General features: G+C 59.1%; 1 protein-coding gene across 1 annotated transcript in view; it reads right to left on the bottom strand.

The window, feature by feature from the left end:
- Positions 1-19,857, bottom strand: part of PTDSS2 (phosphatidylserine synthase 2) — a 23,903-nt gene extending 4,046 nt beyond the window's left edge. The window contains exons 1-4 of the mRNA XM_086676483.1: positions 19,511-19,857; positions 12,647-12,748; positions 5,117-5,199; positions 1,206-1,273 (exon numbers count right to left, since the gene is read on the bottom strand). Coding sequence (XP_086532609.1) covers positions 1,206-1,273; positions 5,117-5,199; positions 12,647-12,748; positions 19,511-19,692 — 435 coding nt within the window. The 5' untranslated portion in view covers positions 19,693-19,857. The remainder of the gene's footprint in view (positions 1-1,205; positions 1,274-5,116; positions 5,200-12,646; positions 12,749-19,510) is intronic.

The following is a 19,857-nucleotide window of genomic DNA, read 5'->3' as shown; positions in this document are numbered from 1 at the left end:
CCACAGGATCGGAGGCTGGGCACTGCTGTATCCAGAGAGCACAAACCCAGACGCTCGGGCACAGCTGTGCCAGGTGCAGGCTGCAGACCCCGAGCAGGACGGCCCCGCGGTGCGAGCACCGCACCACGGGACACTTGGCTGACCCAGAAACGCAAACAAGGCCAGGAGACGCGGCCACGGTAAGGGTTCCGACAAGCGCGGGTGCCGCCCAGGGTCTGGTGGCAGGAGCTCTCTCCTGGAGGGAGCCACTGGCCAGTCATGCCGGGAAGCAGTGCAAGCAGACCTAACACGTGCTCGGGTGCACACGGGCCTGTCACCAGCAGCCCCACTCAGGAAACGGCTCCCGCTCGAGGTCAAGGCCGCCAGCAGGAGATGGCCCACGACCCCCACGACCCCAATGACCCCGACGCCCTCCAAGGGCCCAGGAGGCACAAGCGAGCGCGCCCCCAGGGGGTTCTCACAGGGCAGGACTTGGTGGTGGAGGGAGAGCAGGTTGGCGCTCTGGGGGACACGAGCCACTGTTGTGTCCTAGACATGGGTTTACACATACAGGTGTCAGTACTCAGAACCATACACCACGCTAAGAGTGAATCTCACCACGTGGCGATAAACCACGAGAGACAGAACTGACGGGAGCTGTGAGCTCGTGAATAAGACAGTACTTTGTAAACTGAAGGTCACCGTCTAGGTGCACGTGGGGTTGAGCAGAAGGAAAAGCTTTAGTAAAGAGACACCAGTGCCAGCAAGTAGGGAGCCACGGTTTACTACGGAGAACGTTCTGGCCTCCCTCCGGACCATCCTGCTGCACAAGGTGCACTCGGAGGGAGAAGCCCCGAGGACTAAACCCCAGGACCAGCTAGTGGGGGTGCTGCCCTCCCCAGGGGTGGGACCCTGCTGCTCGGGGGACAGGCAGGCGTCCCACCCGAGCAGACCGTCCCACTGGGCCCCGTCCCCGCTCGCCAGTGGGGGCTGTCTGGGCAGGGGCCGTCTGGGCAGGGCCCACACGCGGCTCAGGGCAGAGACCCTGCTGAGACGCGGTGCCCGCAGCCTTCCCAAAGCGGACCCTTCTGGAGGGCCCCCCTCACAGCCTCGCTTCCTGCCAAAGCTCCCGAGGGGCTGGTGGGCAAAGCCTTCTCGGACACCTTTCGCTTACCGGGGCCGCGGCACCGCCCACATTCCCAGATTATCCAAGAAAACCCGCTCACCTGGAAGAGTATGAAGATGAGGAACAGCTCATAGACCACGCTGACGCAGAGCCAGAACCTCCAGTAAGCTACAGAGAGACACAGAACACAAGCGTCAGGGGCGCCAGCCCCGCCACTGGCCGGCAGCACGCCTGCGCGAGGCCTCACTCAGAAGCGAGCTTGGGCTGTGCCCATGCCTCCAGCCAGTGCTCCCAGCTTCCCCGCTCCCCCCTCCTCGGGGGCCAGAAGCGGGGGCAGCCAGCGCCCTTGCGCGTGTGTACCAGTGAGACCTCTGACCTTTACCGCTGAGGAAACCTGCAGTGGGTTTCTGCCAGACGCCTTTTGGCAAGTTAAGAAAACCTATGAATCCCAGCATGCTGTTTTCACCATGAATGCGTAGGAGACTTCGTTTTCCTTCAGCGCTAACGCGGTGAGTTGCACTGACAACGGTCTCCAGTGCCAAGCCGGAGGCTAGACCGACCCTGCTTCTGTCGAGCTTTCAGGAGACTCCCATCTCCACCCGCACCGCGGGTCCCCGGAATACACACTTCACAGCTGCTGAGGGAGATCTTCAGTGTTCTCACCACAAAAAAGAAACTAATTCTGCGGGGGTGACGGGGGGCTGTCAATCGTCTGGTCTACCTTAAACCCACACGTCGTTCTGGGCCAGTGAAATCTCAATAAAGCAGAGAAAAAAACCACTTGTCCCCCAAATTCCTTTTATCGGCCACCTGGTTTTCATCCCTTGAAAGGGGAGGCTCAGATTTTTACCAGGGGAGGAAAGAGCAGCAGAGGAAGCATCTAAAACCATCGTCTGAGACAAATGATGGGGGAGCACGTGGCTCTTGGCTTCGGCTCAGGTCGCGACCTCAGGGTTCATGAGACCAAGCCCCACAGGGGGCTCTGCGCCGGCAGCCTGGAGTCGGCTTGGGATTCTCTCTCCCTCTGCCCCGCCCCCCACTCACGTGCACACCCTCTCAAAATAAATTTAAAAAACCACAAATGGGGCGCCTGGGTGGCTTGGTCGGTTCAGCGTCCGACTTCGGCTCAGGTCATATCTCACCGTCCGTGAGTTCGAGCCCCGCGTCGGGCTCTGTGCTGACAGCTCAGAGCCTGGAGCCTGCTTCAGATTCTGTGTCTCCCTCTCTCTCTGCCCCTCCCCTGTTCATGCTCTGTCTCTGTCTCAAAAATAAATAAACGTTAAAAAAAAAAATTTTTTTTTAAACCACAAATGACAACTCTCACCTTCCAACAATCCTGACAATCCTGTTTAATACCAGCCTAAACTATCCACTTTGCCGTTGCTTGTGTCTGCTTAAAGAAACACCACCAGCTTAGTTTTAAAAACGATTTTCCCTGAATAAAAACGGTGGTGCTTACAAATGTGGAAGAGACCCTGGCCCCGCTGGCCTTGGGGATCCCAGCCGCCGGCAGGGGGAGGGAGGGCAGCTGGTAAGGAGGCGCTTGTGTGGGGCTCCGGAGCCCAGCCAGCACCCTCGGGCTTGTGAAACCTCCGCTTGCAGCTCACGCAGGCAGGAAGCACAAAGCACGAAGGATGCTTTGCTCAAGTGCCTCTGGGCGTGGGGTAAACAGTGGACGTGACAAACTAGCCTTGCTGCTGTGGAGTCTGGGAAAAGCCTGGAAAGTTCTCTGGTCAAGGCTGCAGCAGGATCTAAAAGGGCCTGCGGTAAAGCGACTCAGGGTGCTTCCCCGGAGCGCTCGCCCCACAGCCACGCGAGGGCACCTTCCTCACGGACCCTGTGACACTGAGCTCGTCTGCTCCCCTCCCCGACCGCTGCCCCCCTCCCCCATCAGACGGCCTCCAGCTGGCCATGCCCCACTGCCCATCCCCCTCCACCTGTAGAACCCCCAGGGCCCGCCCCGCCCCCAAACACGCAGCGGGTGCGCCCCTGGTTTCCCCGAGCACCCGCCCCACCTGCCCACCCACTTTCTTCCTGCGCATCAAATCCAGCGGCCCCCACAGCCCTCACAATATTCTGTTTACTCCAGCTTCCAGAGGGAGCCGCGCATGAAAACAGAAATCGTGAAGAGAAGGGTGCCTTTTTCACAGGCCACTTTCAACTGGAACTGTAGCCAATTCAAGTTTCCCAACAAAGCACCTTGTTTCTGGGCCAGAAAACCCTCCCCACCGGCCCCATGGCGTGCTGCCCAGGACTGAGGGGACCACTTCCCATGTGCTCTGACTTGACAAGTTTGAGGCGTCCTGCCCGCCACCAGGGAGCAGGTGCCCCAGAGCAGGCCCCCGCATTCGGTAAATCACAGACCGGCAGGGAAGCCACTCACACCAAGCGACCAAACCGAAAGGCAGGCGCAGCAGAGCCCAGCACGCAAGATGGGAGCGGGTGTCCGGCACCCCAGATTGAACGGGATGCAGGGCCTCCCAGGAGCCCCGAGGCCAAGCAGCTGCCCACCGCTGTCCGATCCCAGGCTGGGCCCAGCGCCCACAAGCGACCTGCTCCGCCCCCCCTCCGTCCGCTGACTCTCCAGAACTCTTCCCGGCCGATCCAACAGGCACCCGGACTTTTGTCGGGACTTTTGGTGGCTTTTAAAGTGTTCTCTCACTCTGTCTAGTTCAGACCCTTCTGAGGCCCAGAAGACTGAGCAGGTGGGGAGCCGCAGGGCCAGGCCGTGCAGCTGCGTGCACTCACCACTGCCCCTCCGGCAGGCACCAGGCGGTGTCACCCAGTGTCAGCGTCCCAACCAGGCATCGAGGGGGGCAGAGTGGCCGGTGAGACCAGCCAGCGCAGGTTCCCCAGGGCAGGTGCCCCCGCACCGCTCGGAGTACCCGAGGACCTAGCTCACAGCCACAGCGCTCACCGACCCCTTCCCCAGGGCAGTCCGGTCACCTCCAGCACGGCCTAAAATAGTCCCGCCCTTTAAGCTGCTGCTTCTCCTCCCAGGACTTTGTGCTACACGAATGATCGGACACAGGCGATGGTATGACTGGGAAACAAACCGGAGTGCGTTCAGATGACCACCAAACGAGCAGCCATTAAATATCTAGTTGCCAAGTAAAAAATGAGTAAGGGGGTGTTCGTGTTTCCCTGAAGTGAGGAAGTCTGATATAAAACCACACACAGAGTAGGGTCCCATGTTTAAATGCTACCTGTGTAGCATGTGCAGAAACACACTAAACCTTAACAGCGGCTTCTTCCTGTGAGTGGCTTTGGTTTCTATTTTAAAATACTTTTTGTACTTTCCAAGTATTCTACAATGAATACACACCCCTATTAAGACAGAAAAGAAACAAAGGTTCTAAGATTACAAAGGTTACTAAGTTGTAACATTTCAGGAAAGCAACCATGCCTTGCCCTTAGAGGCGGCCCCTCAACCAGGCTGGAGCCCTAGACACACTGGGGCTGGGGCAGGGCAGGGGGCAGGACCAGCGGTGGGGGGCAGGGGCAGGACCAGCGGTGGGGGGGCAGGGGGCAGGACTAGGGGGCAGCTCGAGCACTGCTCTGCAGCTCCGAGGCCAAGGGGGTTGTTGGAACTCCCTCAACTTGGGGGTTGGGGGTGGTTAGAGACAGGAGAACTCATTGCAGATGGCACCCAGCGAGCAGGCCGATGGCAGGGCCACCAGCTGAAGCCCATGCCGACCCCGCTGGCCAGTCCTGGGGCACCAAGGTCTGCAGAAGCAACCCCCTGAGACACAGTGGGTGGAAGGCACACGGGGGGTGGGGGGTGGGGGGTGGGGGAAGGACAGCCGCGGGACAAGGTGAGGAGCAGAGAGACGGGAGAAGGGGCTGCAGGAAACCCAGCCCTCGTCCTCAGCTGTGACAGTGCGCCCTGGCTGGCGGGAGGGGCTGGGAAGAGGAGGACAGGACATTCACACCCGGCAGCACAGACACGGAGCGACTGCTCGGGACAGAACCGTCACATGGGCACACACGGAAAGAGAAAGGGCGAGTTACCTGGATGAGGTCTGGAAAATGGCCCGTCTTTAGCTTGTGTGACTCCAAAACATAAGAAAACCAAAATACTGGCCACAATACCTCTGCAAACAAAGAACAAACAGCCCCTCAGTGTGTGTCTCCCAGGCGGGAGGTTGGGGGTAGGAGGGACCCCAGGATGCCCTCTGCAGTGACAGCCCCTGTCCCCAGGGAGGGAGGAGGCCGGGCCTCGCGGGGGCGGGGGGGGGGGGGGGCGCGCCCAGGCCAACCGCCAGAGGCAGACCCGCCCTCGGGACGAGACCCTTGGTGGAGGCTGTGCGTCGTTTAGGTTGCAAAGCGGTGCCCACTAGTGTGTGTGCTTCCCATTGAAAGAGCCCCTGAAATCCCACATGTGACCACCCAGGGCACCGAGGGCCCGCCGAAGACAGAAGGATGCTAGGGTCGAAAGGCTCTCTGCTCCCGCAAGGCAAGGGCAGCACCCCCCACGCAATCCCCACAGGGCTAATTCACAACAGGACCAAGCGGACGTGCTGCAACCACAAGTGCACAGACACACAGAGACGTGCCTGCACAGGGGGGGGGGGGGGCCGGAGCAAGGAGGACACACAGACAGCGGTGCTCACGCTCCATTCACACGGCCACCGCCCGCCCAGCGCAGGGTTTGAGGGGGGCAGTGCCGCCTGCCCCCCCCACTGCCGGCAGTCCCATGGCAGGGACGCACATTGCTGTTTGCAGCTGGGCTGCTGCCCTCCAACAAGCACGATGCGACACCACACGGGAGGCCGGAGGCGTCGGCCTGGAAGCACCTGCCCCCCCCCCCCCCCCCCCCCCCCCCCCGCTAAGAGCGCCCAGGGTCCAGGGCAGGCACCGGTGAGGCCGGGCTCCACAGGACACCGCCTGCCAGCCCCTCCGCTCCTGCCCGCCCCTGTGTGGCCAGGGTGTGTTCCGATCGCACCGGGCAGCATGCTGCTGTGGGTGTGCAGAGCGGTCCTATCCCGAGTAGGACAGGCTCCCTGCTCCTGCCGGCCTCCGGACCACAGTAAGTGTGGAGGGACCAATGGACACTGGCCACTGCGCTCAGCAGGGCGGGACCCACATCCCCATCACAGGGGCTGACACAGAGGGCCCGTGAAGTGCCCACTGCTCAGGGCAGGGTGTGGGGAGGCGGGAAGTCTGCAAGGGGCTGCCTGGAGGGGCACACAGACCCCCACTAGGCAGCGCTCCCAGTGTGACACCCTCCACCCCCAGGAGAGGCCCCTCCTGGCACGACCGAGAGATAGCTTTGGAGCCACGGGTGACCCCCAGAGAAGTCACCACCAGAACAGAACGAGGGAGGTGAAGTCTCAGGGCGCCTGTGCCCCACCTGCCCTCACCAGGTCAGAGTCTCGATTCCAACCTCGGTTGTACATCTTGAGGCAGTGTTTAGGGTCACTTGGCAAGATCTGTGAGTCAGGTGAAGGATGTACAATATCCCCCCCACTCCCTGCACCCAGGTCTGCATTAACACCCGACGTGAGGATGGGGCGTCTGTCACAATTTACGAATCCACACCGGTACATTAACCACAGTCCACTGTTTTCAGACTTTCTCACTTTTCATCCAAAGTCCCTTTCCTGGCCCAGGACCCCACCAGGACCTCCATGACATTCGGGGTCAAAACCCCGCTGGGCTGTGACAGTGCCTCAGGCGTTGTTTTGGATGGCCTGCAGTTTGAAGACCGGTCGGGTGCTCTGGAGGACGACCCTTAGCGAATGCCATCTGCCACTTTCTGTGATTTCGATCTTGTTTTTGGGAGTAAGATCACATCACACCGACATGATCTCTGACGTCCCCTGGCTGGGACACACCTGTCAGGTGCCCTCCCTGCTCTGCTCTTGGGGGGAGGGGTCCCTCTACACAGCCTGCACGCAAGGGCTGGGGAGCACCTATGTTTATCTGGAATTTATCTACACGGTCTACTTGTCTCTTCTCCCTCACTTACTTTATCATTTATATTGGCACGGACTCACGGATATGCATTTTATACTTTGGATTATGATGTGGTAATAATTTATAGATTTTTTTTTTTTTTTTTTTTTTTTGCTCAAATTGTATCCATTTACCTACTTTGACCATTGGGAGCCCTTTCGATGGTCTCCTGTATCAGAGCTTTAACATAACCCCATCTGTGGGGCGTTGTGCTTTTTTCTGAGCACTTTCTTTCCGGTGCTAGATGACCCTCCCAGACCTTCCTGGCATCTCCTGCCCCAAGCCTGGGTTCAGCCATTTCTCTGGGAGCCCCAGCTCCTTCCCTGGAGGATGGTCTTGGGAGCCACGTTCTGGGGGGTGACGTGCTCCTTGCCACTGGGGCATTATAGCTTCTGGGCCTCTCGGCCGATAGTCAGAGCTGTGTGTACAAACCATGCAAACACACAAATGAGAAATGTTTCTCTGCGCAACCAGCTGTACCTACGTTAAGCTAAACACGAGTTCTTACTACGTCTCTGACCACCACCCGTTACCCCAGGGCCCATCCTCCCCTCGATCCCCTGGAACCTCCCACTCAGCGGTGAGACCGCACGGGGCTCCCACTGGCTGCCGGCCACGTACTCAGTTGTTCCACTCCAGGACGCGGGCCGCAGGATCAGAACTGGTCACCTGACCCCGCCGGGAACAACTTTGTCAACTAGAGCCCGGCGCTCGCGGGCGGGTGCCCTGCCTCGAGTCTTACGGACTCCCGCCCCTTCAGTGAGGGGGTTTCACGCGTTTGTAACACCCCGAGAGTCTGGCCACCGTCTGCATCCCTTCCTGGGTCCCCGACGTCCGAAATTATCTTTCCTTCACTTGTGAACATTAGGTTTACTCTGTGTTGTTGAGTCCTGTGCACACTGACCAACGCACAGCCACAGGTCCACCATCATAGTTACCGTACAGAACACTCAAAACACTCTCCACACTCCCCAGCGCTCTACCACTGGCTCCCCCACTGCCCTAGAAACCAGTGACCTTACCACCACTGCACCTTTACCAGAGTCACACGGTTGCAGCGTGCGTGGCCCTTCCACGTAGCTTCTTTCACTTAGTAAGACGCGTCTGAGTTTCACCTACGTCTTTGCAGTGTTAAAAAGGAGACAGCAGGCCCAAAACAAAGTCACTTGGGCTGAGCCCCACGTCAGCAAACCACAACTCAATCCCCACCCAAACAAAGTGTAGTATCGGTCCCAGGAGCGCAACCTTGAACCGGCCCACATGGGACTAGCTGGCCCGAGCCCCCTTCTGCCCCCCTCAGGAGGGTGACCCTGCCCCAAACCATGTGGTCTCTGTTAATGACCTCCTTCACCGCCACCCTTTCGTCTTTAAAAAGCCTGGCAGAGTCCCTTCTACTGCTGGATGGGACACCGCCCATCCATCAATCACTGAACGAAGCCAGCTTGATCTTTAAATTTACTTCAATTTTTGTCATTTGACAATGGCTTCGTACCTCATTTCATTTTGCTGCTTAATAACATTTCATCGTCTGGATGTGCCTGTTTCTGTTTACCCGTTTACCTACTGGAGGGCACGCTGGCCACTTCCACATTTGGACAATTAGAATAAAGCTGGTACAACATCCACGTGCAGGTTTTTGCGTAGACACGAGTTTTCACTTTAATCTCGATAAATACCTACGAGTCCAATTACCGGATTCCATGGTTAGAATAACTTTAGTTCTACAAGAGACTGTCAAACTTCTGGTGTCATCTTTGAAAACCCAAGATCGCCAGATTTTCTGTCTTTCCAGGAAGTTGTACAGCTTCATATTTTACACTTTGGTCTATAAACCTTCTCAATTAATTATCGTGAGAAGTGAAGAGCCCGTATCCATCTCCTTTCTCGCAGGGAACTCTCCGCTGTTCCGGGACCGTCTGTTGAGAAGGCTCTCCCCTGATGCCTTTGCTCCTGTGCAGCGACGAGGCGACTGCATTGACGTGGGCATGTACCTGCACCCCCCGGTCCGTCCCAGCCGAACGCTCTGCCAACACCACACTGGCCTCGTCACTGCAGCCTCACAGCGAGGTCAGCTGGTGTCGTTCCTCCAGCTTTGTTCCTCCTCAGTGTTCGGAGTACGTTGTATCTCCTGTGTGTTCTAATACGCAAAGTACGTTCACGTTTTACATGTAACAACTTACGTATCTCTGTGTACACACTGTGTACATGCATGCCATCGTCCCAAATGTCGCCGATGGGTAAATGGTGACGATAGGGTGAAGCCCATCCACACAGCACACACCCCCAGCAATCCTGCCCCACCGATGGACACCGCAACGCGGACGTCACGAGACCATCATGCCCAGCGGAAGAAGCCAGACACAGTGTGCAGGGTGGGTGACTCCGTGTACACGAAACGGTACAGGAGACAAGAGGAACCTGCGGGGACAGACGGCCTGTGCGGAGGGCTGTATCTCCACAGGTCTGTGCATCTGTGGAAACTCACTGAGCCGTGCTCTGGTTAGACACATGTTGCATTAAATTACTGGTCAATAAACTTGACTTCAAGAGAAAAACCAAACCTACTCCCCCAAAGTAACAGGACTTGTTAGACCCATAAAAAGAACAATACACACAAGCTGAAATGGAGAGCTTACGGAACACAAGCCAATTTCCTACTTTTTTAACGATGTACTCATTGGGTTTTTTTTAACAGTAAGCATAATTTTTAGAAGCTCTTCCTTTACACAAGACATAAGCCCGAGCGCATCAAAAGCTCTGATGTGCTACCAAGGGGCGGGGCTGGGGCTGGGGGGCTGCCCGGAAGTGCCAGCCTCAGCCAGGCAGGGGTGCTGAGCTGGGGGCAGGCTGTGTGCCCATGTGTCCACACACCCAGGAGATCCTGGGAAGCAGCAGCAGAGCCACGGGTGGCGCGAGAGTGGGGTTGAAGCAAGGCCTCCAGGGACGAGCCAGGAGTAGGTTCCAGGCACCACGTGCAGAATTACGGGGCCAGGAAGGTGGCTCTTCTCTGTCCCAGGAAGGAGAGACTGTGAGCTACAAAGACCTCCAGTGTCCCCAGGACACATAACTTCAGAGCAGCAAAGTGTCCAGGAGCCCTCACATCCCCACACCCCTCAAGGCCTCTCCTTCAGTGACCGTGCACAGGGGCTGCTGGGCGAGGGCCCAGGCACCTGCTGCTCACTGTCCCAGCCACTCGCGTGCAGGGGCAGCTCAGGATAGGAGCCGACACAGGGCCAAGAGGTGGGACGTGCCCCTGGGTCTAGGCTGGAGGGGCTCCCTGGCAGGCGTCCGATGAGTCAGAACCCAGGCCTTGCCCTTGGAGGGCACTCCGAGGGTGCCCTGCGTGGGCCCACTGTGGCTGGGGTTGTGCCCTACCTGTGACAACTCTTGCCTGGTGTCATTGGAACTGCTCACTTCTGGCCTGACCCCACAGCCAAGGGGGGACACCTCTTAAATGTGACCAAGTCCTGCTTTCTTTCTGGTCTCTGCCCATCTGGGCCCAGCAGACACCTGGCACTAACAGACAAAGGCACAGAGAAGGCCACCTTCTACTTGGAAATGCCCACTGAGCACACTCGGGCTCCCACCACAGCCTCCCTGTCTCCTACATCCACAGGTTCAGTGTCCCTGATGAGGGACCCGCCACAGTGAGCGCAACCTGGGGCCCCCCAGAAGGGCCAAGCTCCCTCTACTTCTGGACCCCATCACGCACACACGCTGCACCGAGCAGCCCCCCTGCACCAGTGGGACACCAAGTAACGGGCAGTGCCGTGTGCAGACATGCTGGGCCCCAGGCTGACACCCAGGGCTCAGGAAACAAGAGATAGACCCGGCAAAGCCACCCAGGGGACAGCGTGAGAGATGCAGGAAGGCGGCCCACAGGGCGTGCAACCAGGAGCCAGGGACACGGCGCAGGGAGGGCGCAGGGGCAGAGCCCCCACCCTCTGGCTGTGGCCTGAGAGACAAACTGGGGGCTCTGAAGCACGTGCCCTCATGGGCGGCTGGACACACCGCTGAGAGCACCCGGCGTCCTCACGGGCTACTGATGCCTGAGAGCAAAGAACGGTGCTCAGGACGCACTTCTGGGCCGGCGCTAACACCCCTACTTTACAAGCCTGGCCCCACCAACCAAATCTGACCTCCGGTCCTCCGGCGCTGCCCTCTGCCTCTGTCCCTGCCCTGGTGCCCGTCACACCAGGGCAAGTGGGTCAGAGTTGCAACAGGGGCTTCCTGAGCCTGGGGGAGTCCATCCAATGCAGAAACCTCACGGGAATCTGCTCTAAAACCAGCCAATCTTCCTCACACACTTCTGAGAGTGGCCTCAGAATCCGTGGGATTCCAGCAAGGGACACAACCGGCCAGCGAGTCTGGAAATAATATGGCAAAGGCAGTCTACCCGCTTCCCGACCCGCACAACGGCATCACGCCCGAGAAACCCACTTAAAATTTTCCAAAAGCAGCAGTATCAGAGCTCAGAACGGCTCTGCACACACAAACCTGTACACTCTCAGATGCCCAAACTCACAGGCTCTGTGGTCCCGTGATTTATAATAAGAAACACTTGGCCTCCACCCCGCCCCGCCCCTGGCACAGAGCCCCTAAAACCGCAGGGATTTCTGAAGGGCTAAAGGTTTCTTGTGTTATGTTACTGAGGCGCGTCTCGGACCCTCACCTGAGGGTGAGGACTGGCCGCCAGGAGAACCACCCGCGGGACTGGAGGGCTGGAACTCTCGGTCCCACCCCCTGACCTCCAGGGATGGGAGAGGCGCTGAAGGCTGAGTCAAATCACCAAAGGCGATGGGACAGTCACTCATCCTCCACAAGACCCAGGGCACCAAGTTTTGAGAACTTCTGGGTTGGTGAACAGGTGGAGGTCGGGGGAGAGTGGCGTGCCTGGAGGGGGCACGGACGCCCCAAGCCCTCAGACCTCGCCCCGGGCACCTCTCACCCTTGGCTGTCCCTCACTTACTTCCTTTTTAATCAACCGGTGATCTAGCAACACGCTTCCCCAAGTTCTGTGAGTCGCTCTAGCAAATTAATAGTACCAAGAAGGGGGTCACAGAAACCTCTGATTTGCAGCCATTCGGTCAGAAGCACCGGTGACAACTGGGGCATATGGCTGGCACCTGCAGGGGTGATGGGGGGTGATCTTGCAGGACTGAGCTGAACTGTAGGACACTCAGGCAGGGTCCAGGGCACTGCTGGTGGGATGTGTAGGGAAACCATCCCTCCCGCCAGAACTAGTGACCAGGACCCCTCTTGGGCTCCACCCCTGGAGGCGCTGAGGCACACTGTGGTCTGTTACTCATGCGAATCCCTCACTGGCTGCAGGTCCACGAGGGGCAGCACCCTCAGGAGTCCTGAGACAGGTGGAGGAGGGGTAAACACAGCACAGAGCTCCAGGAGGCAGCCTGGGAGGGACGCTTCAGGCACACGCAGTGGGGACACCGGGAGCCTGGCCAGCCCACGAGTGGATACTGGCCCCGCGAGCCACAGGCCAGCCTGCGGAGAGCAGGGACCCCCCCCCCCCCCCGACCCAAGCACGCCAGGCGCCTGCACCCGCCAGGCCGGGGGCCGTGTTACCTCTTGGTGTTATAGGCCGTGTCCCGAGGCGTCTCCTCCAGCAGAGTCACGTAAACGAGCACACAGGTGAGGATGAAGAGCACCGTCAGGGTGTGGGCGCGCCTGAAACCCAAACACACGGCTGGCGTCAGAGCCCGGAGCGCTACCGCACCTGGGACGCGCGGGCACGGCCGCAGCTCGGAAACCCCGGCTGGGAGCCGGCGGCCGGGCGGGGGCGCGGTGGGCGCCGCGGGCTGTGGCTCAGAGGAAGCGGCGGCCCTGCTGGGTCCGGGGTGGAGGCAGCGGGCAGCAGGTAAACGCGGCGGTTTCCACTGAGCACGATACGACCAGCCTCACAATTCGTGAAGCGACCACATCCGAGAGCTCCGAAAGGACAGCCCAGGAACTCGGAGAAAGGGACCCCCGGACCCAAAGCGAGACGGTGCGTGTCCGCCGCGGAGAGACACGGGCTCCGGCCCCGTCCGTGAGCCAGCGGACGGCCTCCCCGGGAAACAGGGCCCGCACCGGGCAGGCGCCCAGGCTGTGGGGCGAGCGGCCGATGCCGAGACTCCAGACACTACCCTGGCTCTCCGCATCTAACACCTGCGAGTGCTTGGAGAGGACGCGACCCCTCCACGCCTCGTGTCCTGATCTCGGAGAGAGGATGCTTCCACATCCAGCACAAACGTCTTTCAGGAACGAACTGAACGCTCTCTGGGCAGGAAAGAGGAGACAGTAAGGAGAGAAGCAGGGCTGCTCCAAGAGCGCTGCCGGAGGAAGAGAGAAACCAGGCTACCGCGAACGGAAAAAGGGCAAGAGAAACGGCGAAACAGACTGTTCTCCGCCCCAGCTCTTCGAAACGTGTCCGCCCACGGCAAGCGGCCACTGTACCGCGTGACGGGGCCGCCGTGGCCGAAGGAGACGCTGCACGGATCAATGTGGACTCCATGTGGCAGATGTGGTCTCCCGGACGCGGAGACCGGGAAGCAGAGAAGGCTCACTGCATCCCTGCGGCAACAGCGGAGACGTAACCCAAACCGACACGGGCTGGGGGGGGGGGGGGGGGGCGGGCGGCGCACATAACCCACCCGAGGCGTGGAGGAGACGGGGACGGAAGCAGAGACCGGAAACCGGCAGACCCCACTGCAGACTCATCACTAACTGACCGGACATCCCTAAAACACCTGGATGATGGAGACTGTGCCACACACAATACCGCTCGGCTGTGGGGGCCTCAGGCACGCCGGGAGGCCCGTCTCCGGGACGCACGCACCACACGACCCCACTTACGTGGCCTTCTCCAAGGCCAAGCTATGATGACAGAGACCGGGCCAGAGGCCGGAGTGAGGTCCTGTTCTGTGCCTGACCCGTGACGGCGGTTCCAGGAAGCTACGCGCACCAAAGCGACAAACAGATTCACTGTACAGCAACTTACAACAAAACGTTACAAATCGACCGTTGTTGGTGCAAGGTCAGGATCCAGGGAAGCACGCCAGGAGAGCCGGAGTGGTCTACAGGGCACGGGGCAGAACGCCCGTCCCGTGTACCTTTGAGAAGACACCACCCAGAGACCAGCACAGGTAAGGTGCACAGAGCAAGAACCCGCTGGGCCCAATTCCTGTCCCAGGAGTTCTCAACGGGTTTCTCCAAAGGGTGCATGTTTCCGAAGTGGCAAGTTGTTTCCCCACCAGTGACAGGTCGGTCCAAGGGGGCTCCAGGCCTCCAGAACTGGGAGAATGCCCACAGCAGGCAGACCAACAGTGTGCGGTGTTCATGGGAGCACTTGCTGGGAGCCATCTGCCTAGGAAAGGGACAGGACTGTCCCAGGGGCCTGGCCATAGGCCTGCGCGGCCACCTGGCCCAGAGGGTTCCCAGCAAGGCAAGTGTCTATGAGAAAAGGGATGGGAAGGAGCCCCAGCCTCAGGGAGGAAGGAGAGTAAACTAGATTAACAGCCCACAAACTGGCATCAGACTTGCAGAAGGAAAAACAAGCCAGTCAGTTTGAGGAGAGACGACCACACGGTCTGGAAGAGACCCGAGGGGCACAGGGAACACCTTGTTGATGCGCTGTGGCCCAGGACCCGTCCACGCGGCTTCAGGGACATCAGGACGCCAAGGTGCTGTGCAGGGGCCCGCTGGGCACCCCCCCACCCCTCCACGCACAGGCACCGGGTCCTGCCAGGATCTAAGAAACACACAGCACGAGAGGCACCCTGCAGGTGCCCCACCGAAACCGCACCTCTGGAGCACAGAAGCTTTTGTCCCAGGACTTAAAAAATGACTTCAACCCTCTGGCTTCTTTCGTATTAATTTCCACAAACACGATAATCTTCCTATCGTTTCTCTGGGCTAAGACACCTTCCCTGAGGAGCCCCAGACAGCTCCAGTCACAGATCTTTCCATCCTCCGAAAAAACACAAGGATTATCTGAAAATGAAAAACAACTTTTTGTCCTTTGAAATAAACGTTCCCACTGTCACTCGGTCAGTCACCCCCGGCCCTGTGGAAACAGGAATAAGGAATAAGTAGGCCTCCCTCTGTCCCATCTGAGGCAGGAAGGAGCACAAAGTCCAGGACCCAGAGGTAGAGCACAGGGCACCAAAGTCTCACAGAACAACAGACTTCAGAACTGCTAAGGTCAAGTGCTACTAGAAAGTAAAATTTTTATTACTAAATTATGATGAAATGCATCTTTACGAAGGCTCCCTCCTTCTGTACAGCAAGGGGACCTGAGCAGATGCTTTTCCAAAGACACAACGGCCAACAGACACGTGGAAAGGTGCTCGATGGCACTCATTACCGGGGAAATGCAAATCAAAACCAGCGAGCGGTCACCTGACACCTGTCGGAATGACTAGCGTCAAAAAGACAAACCACCAGTGTCGGAGAGGATGAGGAGGAGGGGACCCCATGCGCTGCCAGTGGTGCGAACTGGTGCAGCCTCTGCAAACAGTATGGAGGTTCCTCGAGGAACGAGAATAAAGTTGCCATTAAGACTCAGTCGTCCCACCACCGGGGACTGGAGGGAACAAGACGCCAAGTTGGAAAGACACACGCTCCCCTAGGGAACTGCTGCGTTACTCAAACAGCCCAAGTGCTCACCGACTGGACGGAAAGGAATGTTACCCAGCCACACCCAGGAATGAAATCTTGCCATCGGCAACACAGGTGGCCCTCGAGGGCATCGTGCTGAGATCAGTGGGAGAAAGACAAACACCACGTGATCTCTCCTACGTGTGGAATCTAGACACAAAACCCAAACTCACAGGTAGATACAGAGGCACTCTGGATGAAGGCAGAAACGTAGGTGCAGACCACCTGCTGCCAGGAGGACGAAGTGGGGTTTGCATGGTCAGGACTCGATCCCTGACACAGCAGTCACTACAGGCAGCCGGCAGTGGTAAAGGGGAATGCCAGGTCGGCGCCCGGGAGACAGAATGCCGAGAATTCTTTCAGACCACCGCTCAATCCATGGCCTGTGCTTTCCTCCCATTTTTCCCTGTAAAGTCTATGTTTCCTGCTCTGACAGTTTTCCCTGGAGAGGCAATGGGGCACAGTGGGAAAATACGGATTTTGGTCATCAGCTTTGCCACTCAGTAGACTTGCGGTCTTGAGCAGCTTTCTTCATCTTTCAGAGCACCATTTCCACGTGTGGAACACTCGGGGAGACCTCCCGTCCCTCCCAGACGCCCCCTGTCCCACCTCCCTGGTACTGGGAAGACCAGCACATCCTCTGGGTTAACGGCTAATAGAGAACTCAGGGAGCTCTGAGCGGCCGTAAATCCCGTGACTCTCCAGTCACTCAGCAAGGGCGAGGGCGTGAGGACAGCTGGCTCCCTGCCACGATGAGTGGAAAATACCCAGCTGTCAGTCCCTCTCTCGAGATGACCACGTTCATTACGCCAAGTGGGCAGGAAGGCAGGCCCGCCAAACCAATGAGAGGAAACATGAAGGTGTGGCTGGCACACCGCGAGCACAAGGCAGCCTCGGCCAGGAAAGGCCAAGACCAGAGGGCCTGCCCCAGGTGTGCCAGAAGTGCCTGCGGCCATGACACTGACCCTCCCCGGCTGCTGATCAACATGACCAAAGAGGAATCCGCTGCAGAGTCAAGCTTTCCAGATCCGGGCAGAGCTGGCAAACCCCTACCCCACAATGACTGAGAAAGGCGTTTTCCAGAACCCGGGGCACCGAGATCACCCCTGCGCACTCTTGCTGCTACTATCGGATGCTGTGGACAAGAGTCCTGGGGTCGCCGAGAGTGCTCACCCAAGGCCCAGTGTTACAAGACACAAGCACACGGCAAGCACTCCCACAACGTCACAACCGTCCCTCCCCTCCCTGCTTTAGGAGCTGGTTAGGAAATGTGCCAATCCGGTGGCAATTCACCCACCTTCCATCCACAGGTGGCAGCGTTCGGTAGCACCTCTCCAGGACATCAAGTCTCCAAGTGGCTCCCAGATAATCTTTAGAAAACGAGGGCTAACACATCTTTGTGCCGTTCCTCTGAGTCTGCGGTCCTGCTTCCCCCTGGATGTTCTGCACCAGAGGACCACCACAACCAGTAGAAGACTTGGTGTCCCTGCCACCACAGACCCCGGCAGTCCTCACGCCCGCCCCCTTGGGCCTGTTTCCGGGAGGCCAGCCTCAAGCTCCAAGGCGCAGGCAAATCCTGAACCGAATTACACAGCCCCTGGCCGACAAGGGAAAACAAAGACACTCCAGAGTTCTCCTACGTGGCCGTGCACAGCACCGTCACTGGGCATCTGTGGGGAAAACCCTAAAAGTAAGGTTTCGAATCCTGCAAAAGTTCCTTTGAGTAATTCTGGAACAAAAAAATCATTTCCACAAATACTAACTTTTAATCTCTACAGGAGGTTTTGTACCATTCGTTACTAAAACTCTCTCAAACACAAAATAAAAGTTTTCAAAACCATAACACATCAAGTCAGTGAGGAGAGACTAAAAAGGTGGCGAGTGGCTAAGCTCTACAAGTAAGAATGAGTAATTCTCACCAAGCAGGCATCTGGTTACCTGCCAGGACAAATGAGAAGTTCCTTCCCCTATACAGGTGAGGGGGGGCCTGGGACGCAGCAAGGGCCTGCACGGACCACAGAGCACAGCACCCCTCACACCCGCGGTGGGGAGGCAGGAGCCACCCACCCAGGAGATCCACGAGGCAGGCCCCTGAAGCTAGCCAGCCCTGTCACACTTCCTCGTGGAAAGCCTTCCAGGCCCCCAGCAGCCCTCCTCATAGGTAAACCCGGCTACAGCAGGCACCTGTGTGTCCAGTACCCGACTGACCAAGCACCTTTGTGCATAGGACCCGAGGGCTGTCGTGGGCGTCTGCCTTTCACTGCATGAGGTGAGGCGTGTGCTCCCCGGTTCCTGCTGGTGCATCCCCTTCAGCCAGTATATCTCGTGATTCTGAGGCCCCAGGCTTACGCCAAAGTCTAAGCTTCCTGTTTGGTTCTCTGCTGCAGTCCCTAGAACAGCAACGGGCACCCAGTTGGGGCCCCCAAGTATGTGCACGAGCAGGAAACAAGAACAGCCGCCGTGTCCTAGGATGAAGCCCTCCCTCCTGCAGCCCGAAGGGGCGTGCTCACAGACACAGCTGGTGAAGAGGCCTGGCCTGCATGCCGCAGGCCCAGCAGGTCCAGGAGTGCTCCGGTCTCTAGCTCAGGGGCCACAACGCCCTGGATGAGGCATGCCATCCCTGTCTCGCTCCCACGGGCTCCGAGGCCACCTGAATGCACCGTGTCCCCAAAGCAAGGCTGAAAGCCAACCCTGCACGGCAGCTGCCAGCACCCACAGGGAAGACACCAACTTCGTCCAGATGCAGGGCTGCAGCCCTATCAACACCCACCACCACCCTGTACCTCTCCTGAATCCGATAGAAACCACGACACCCATTCGGCCCCACGCGCGCCTCCTCTTCGGTTTCTGCCCCTGCGGCGGCACCCTCCCCTGAAACGTCCAATTACTCCCATCAGGCTCTCCGCATTCCCCGATCAGACCTCCCATGACAATCCCACAGTTCGGTTCTCTGAAAAGCTGCCTCCACGTGGCATTCCCTTTGCAGCTGGAGGCCACATCTACCTCCCTCTGTCCCCCAGGGCCTACCGCAGGCCTCAAATGCAGGCACTGTCTTCTTGACAGGAACTCAGCATCCAGCAAAGAAAACCAAACCCCAGCCCTCAAGAAGCATGCTGTCTAGTACACGGGGTTTCTCTCTCTTACAGAGCAGCAAGGAGGCTGGGGAAGGTGAAGGGCTAATCCAAGGTCACAGAGCCATGTGGCGTAGGAGCCACGCCTGGGACCTCACATACAGAAGTGCCCAATTCAGCATAAAGCAAGAGCGTGAACTCTTCCAACACAGGCTCCGGGCGGGGGGAGCGGTCAGGAATGCTCCCGGGGGCCTCTCCCTCCCCAACACCCGTCGAGGCAGACTGCGGGCAGCCTGACGCCGGGGCCTGGCTTGCAGACAGCGGTACGGGGGTCGAAGAGCAGGCTCCGCGAGAAGCCCCTGAAAAGAGACAGAACCCTTATTTGACAAACAGCCGCTCAACTCCGGGCACGTGGGAAGGTGCTCGCGCTAACGTTACTGCTACGCGCTGGGGGGAGAAGCCGATTCCGCACGACGCAGGCGCTGCGAAGAAACAAGATGACAGCGGGCACAGGTGAATTTGGGACAGGAAAAGCCTCTCCGACATGACTCTGGAGCCTACTCCTCCCGGGATATGGGGCAGGGGTCACAGGTGCCGGGCGCGACCGCCGCGAGGGACCAGCCGCGGCCGGGCGGGTCTCGCAGGCGCCCCTCCACCCCAGCACGACGTGCCCATCACCCTCGCGCCCCCCGGGGCCCCACCGCCGACCGCCGCCCCTCACCAGAAAAAGGTGTTGGTGCCGTCGTCGTAGACCTCGGACTCCGTGCTGCGGCGGCCAGCGCCCGGCCCGCTCGCTCGGCCTGCGGTCGCGCCGTCGGGCGGCTCCTCCAGCGAGGCCTTGCCCGCCGGCACAGGGGACCCCTGCCGCGGTCCCCCCGCGCCTCTGCGCTCACCCCTCCGCATGGCGCCAGCCCAGCCGCTCCGCCCCGCGCCTTGACCCCACGCACAGCGGGTCACCGCGAGGGCGCGCTGCGCACGGCGCGAGGAGCGCCGGGAAGGGGTCGCGGCGCTCCCACGGCGGGGTCTTGGGAGAGCAGGGGTTGGGGGCGGCTAGGAAAGGGTGGGCGG

The sequence above is a fragment of the Puma concolor genome, chromosome D1 (assembly GCF_028749965.1).
Source record: "Puma concolor isolate L17-30 chromosome D1, mPumCon1.1.hap2, whole genome shotgun sequence".
NCBI lineage: Eukaryota > Metazoa > Chordata > Mammalia > Carnivora > Felidae > Puma > Puma concolor.
This window is presented reverse-complemented; position numbering and strand designations above follow the sequence as displayed.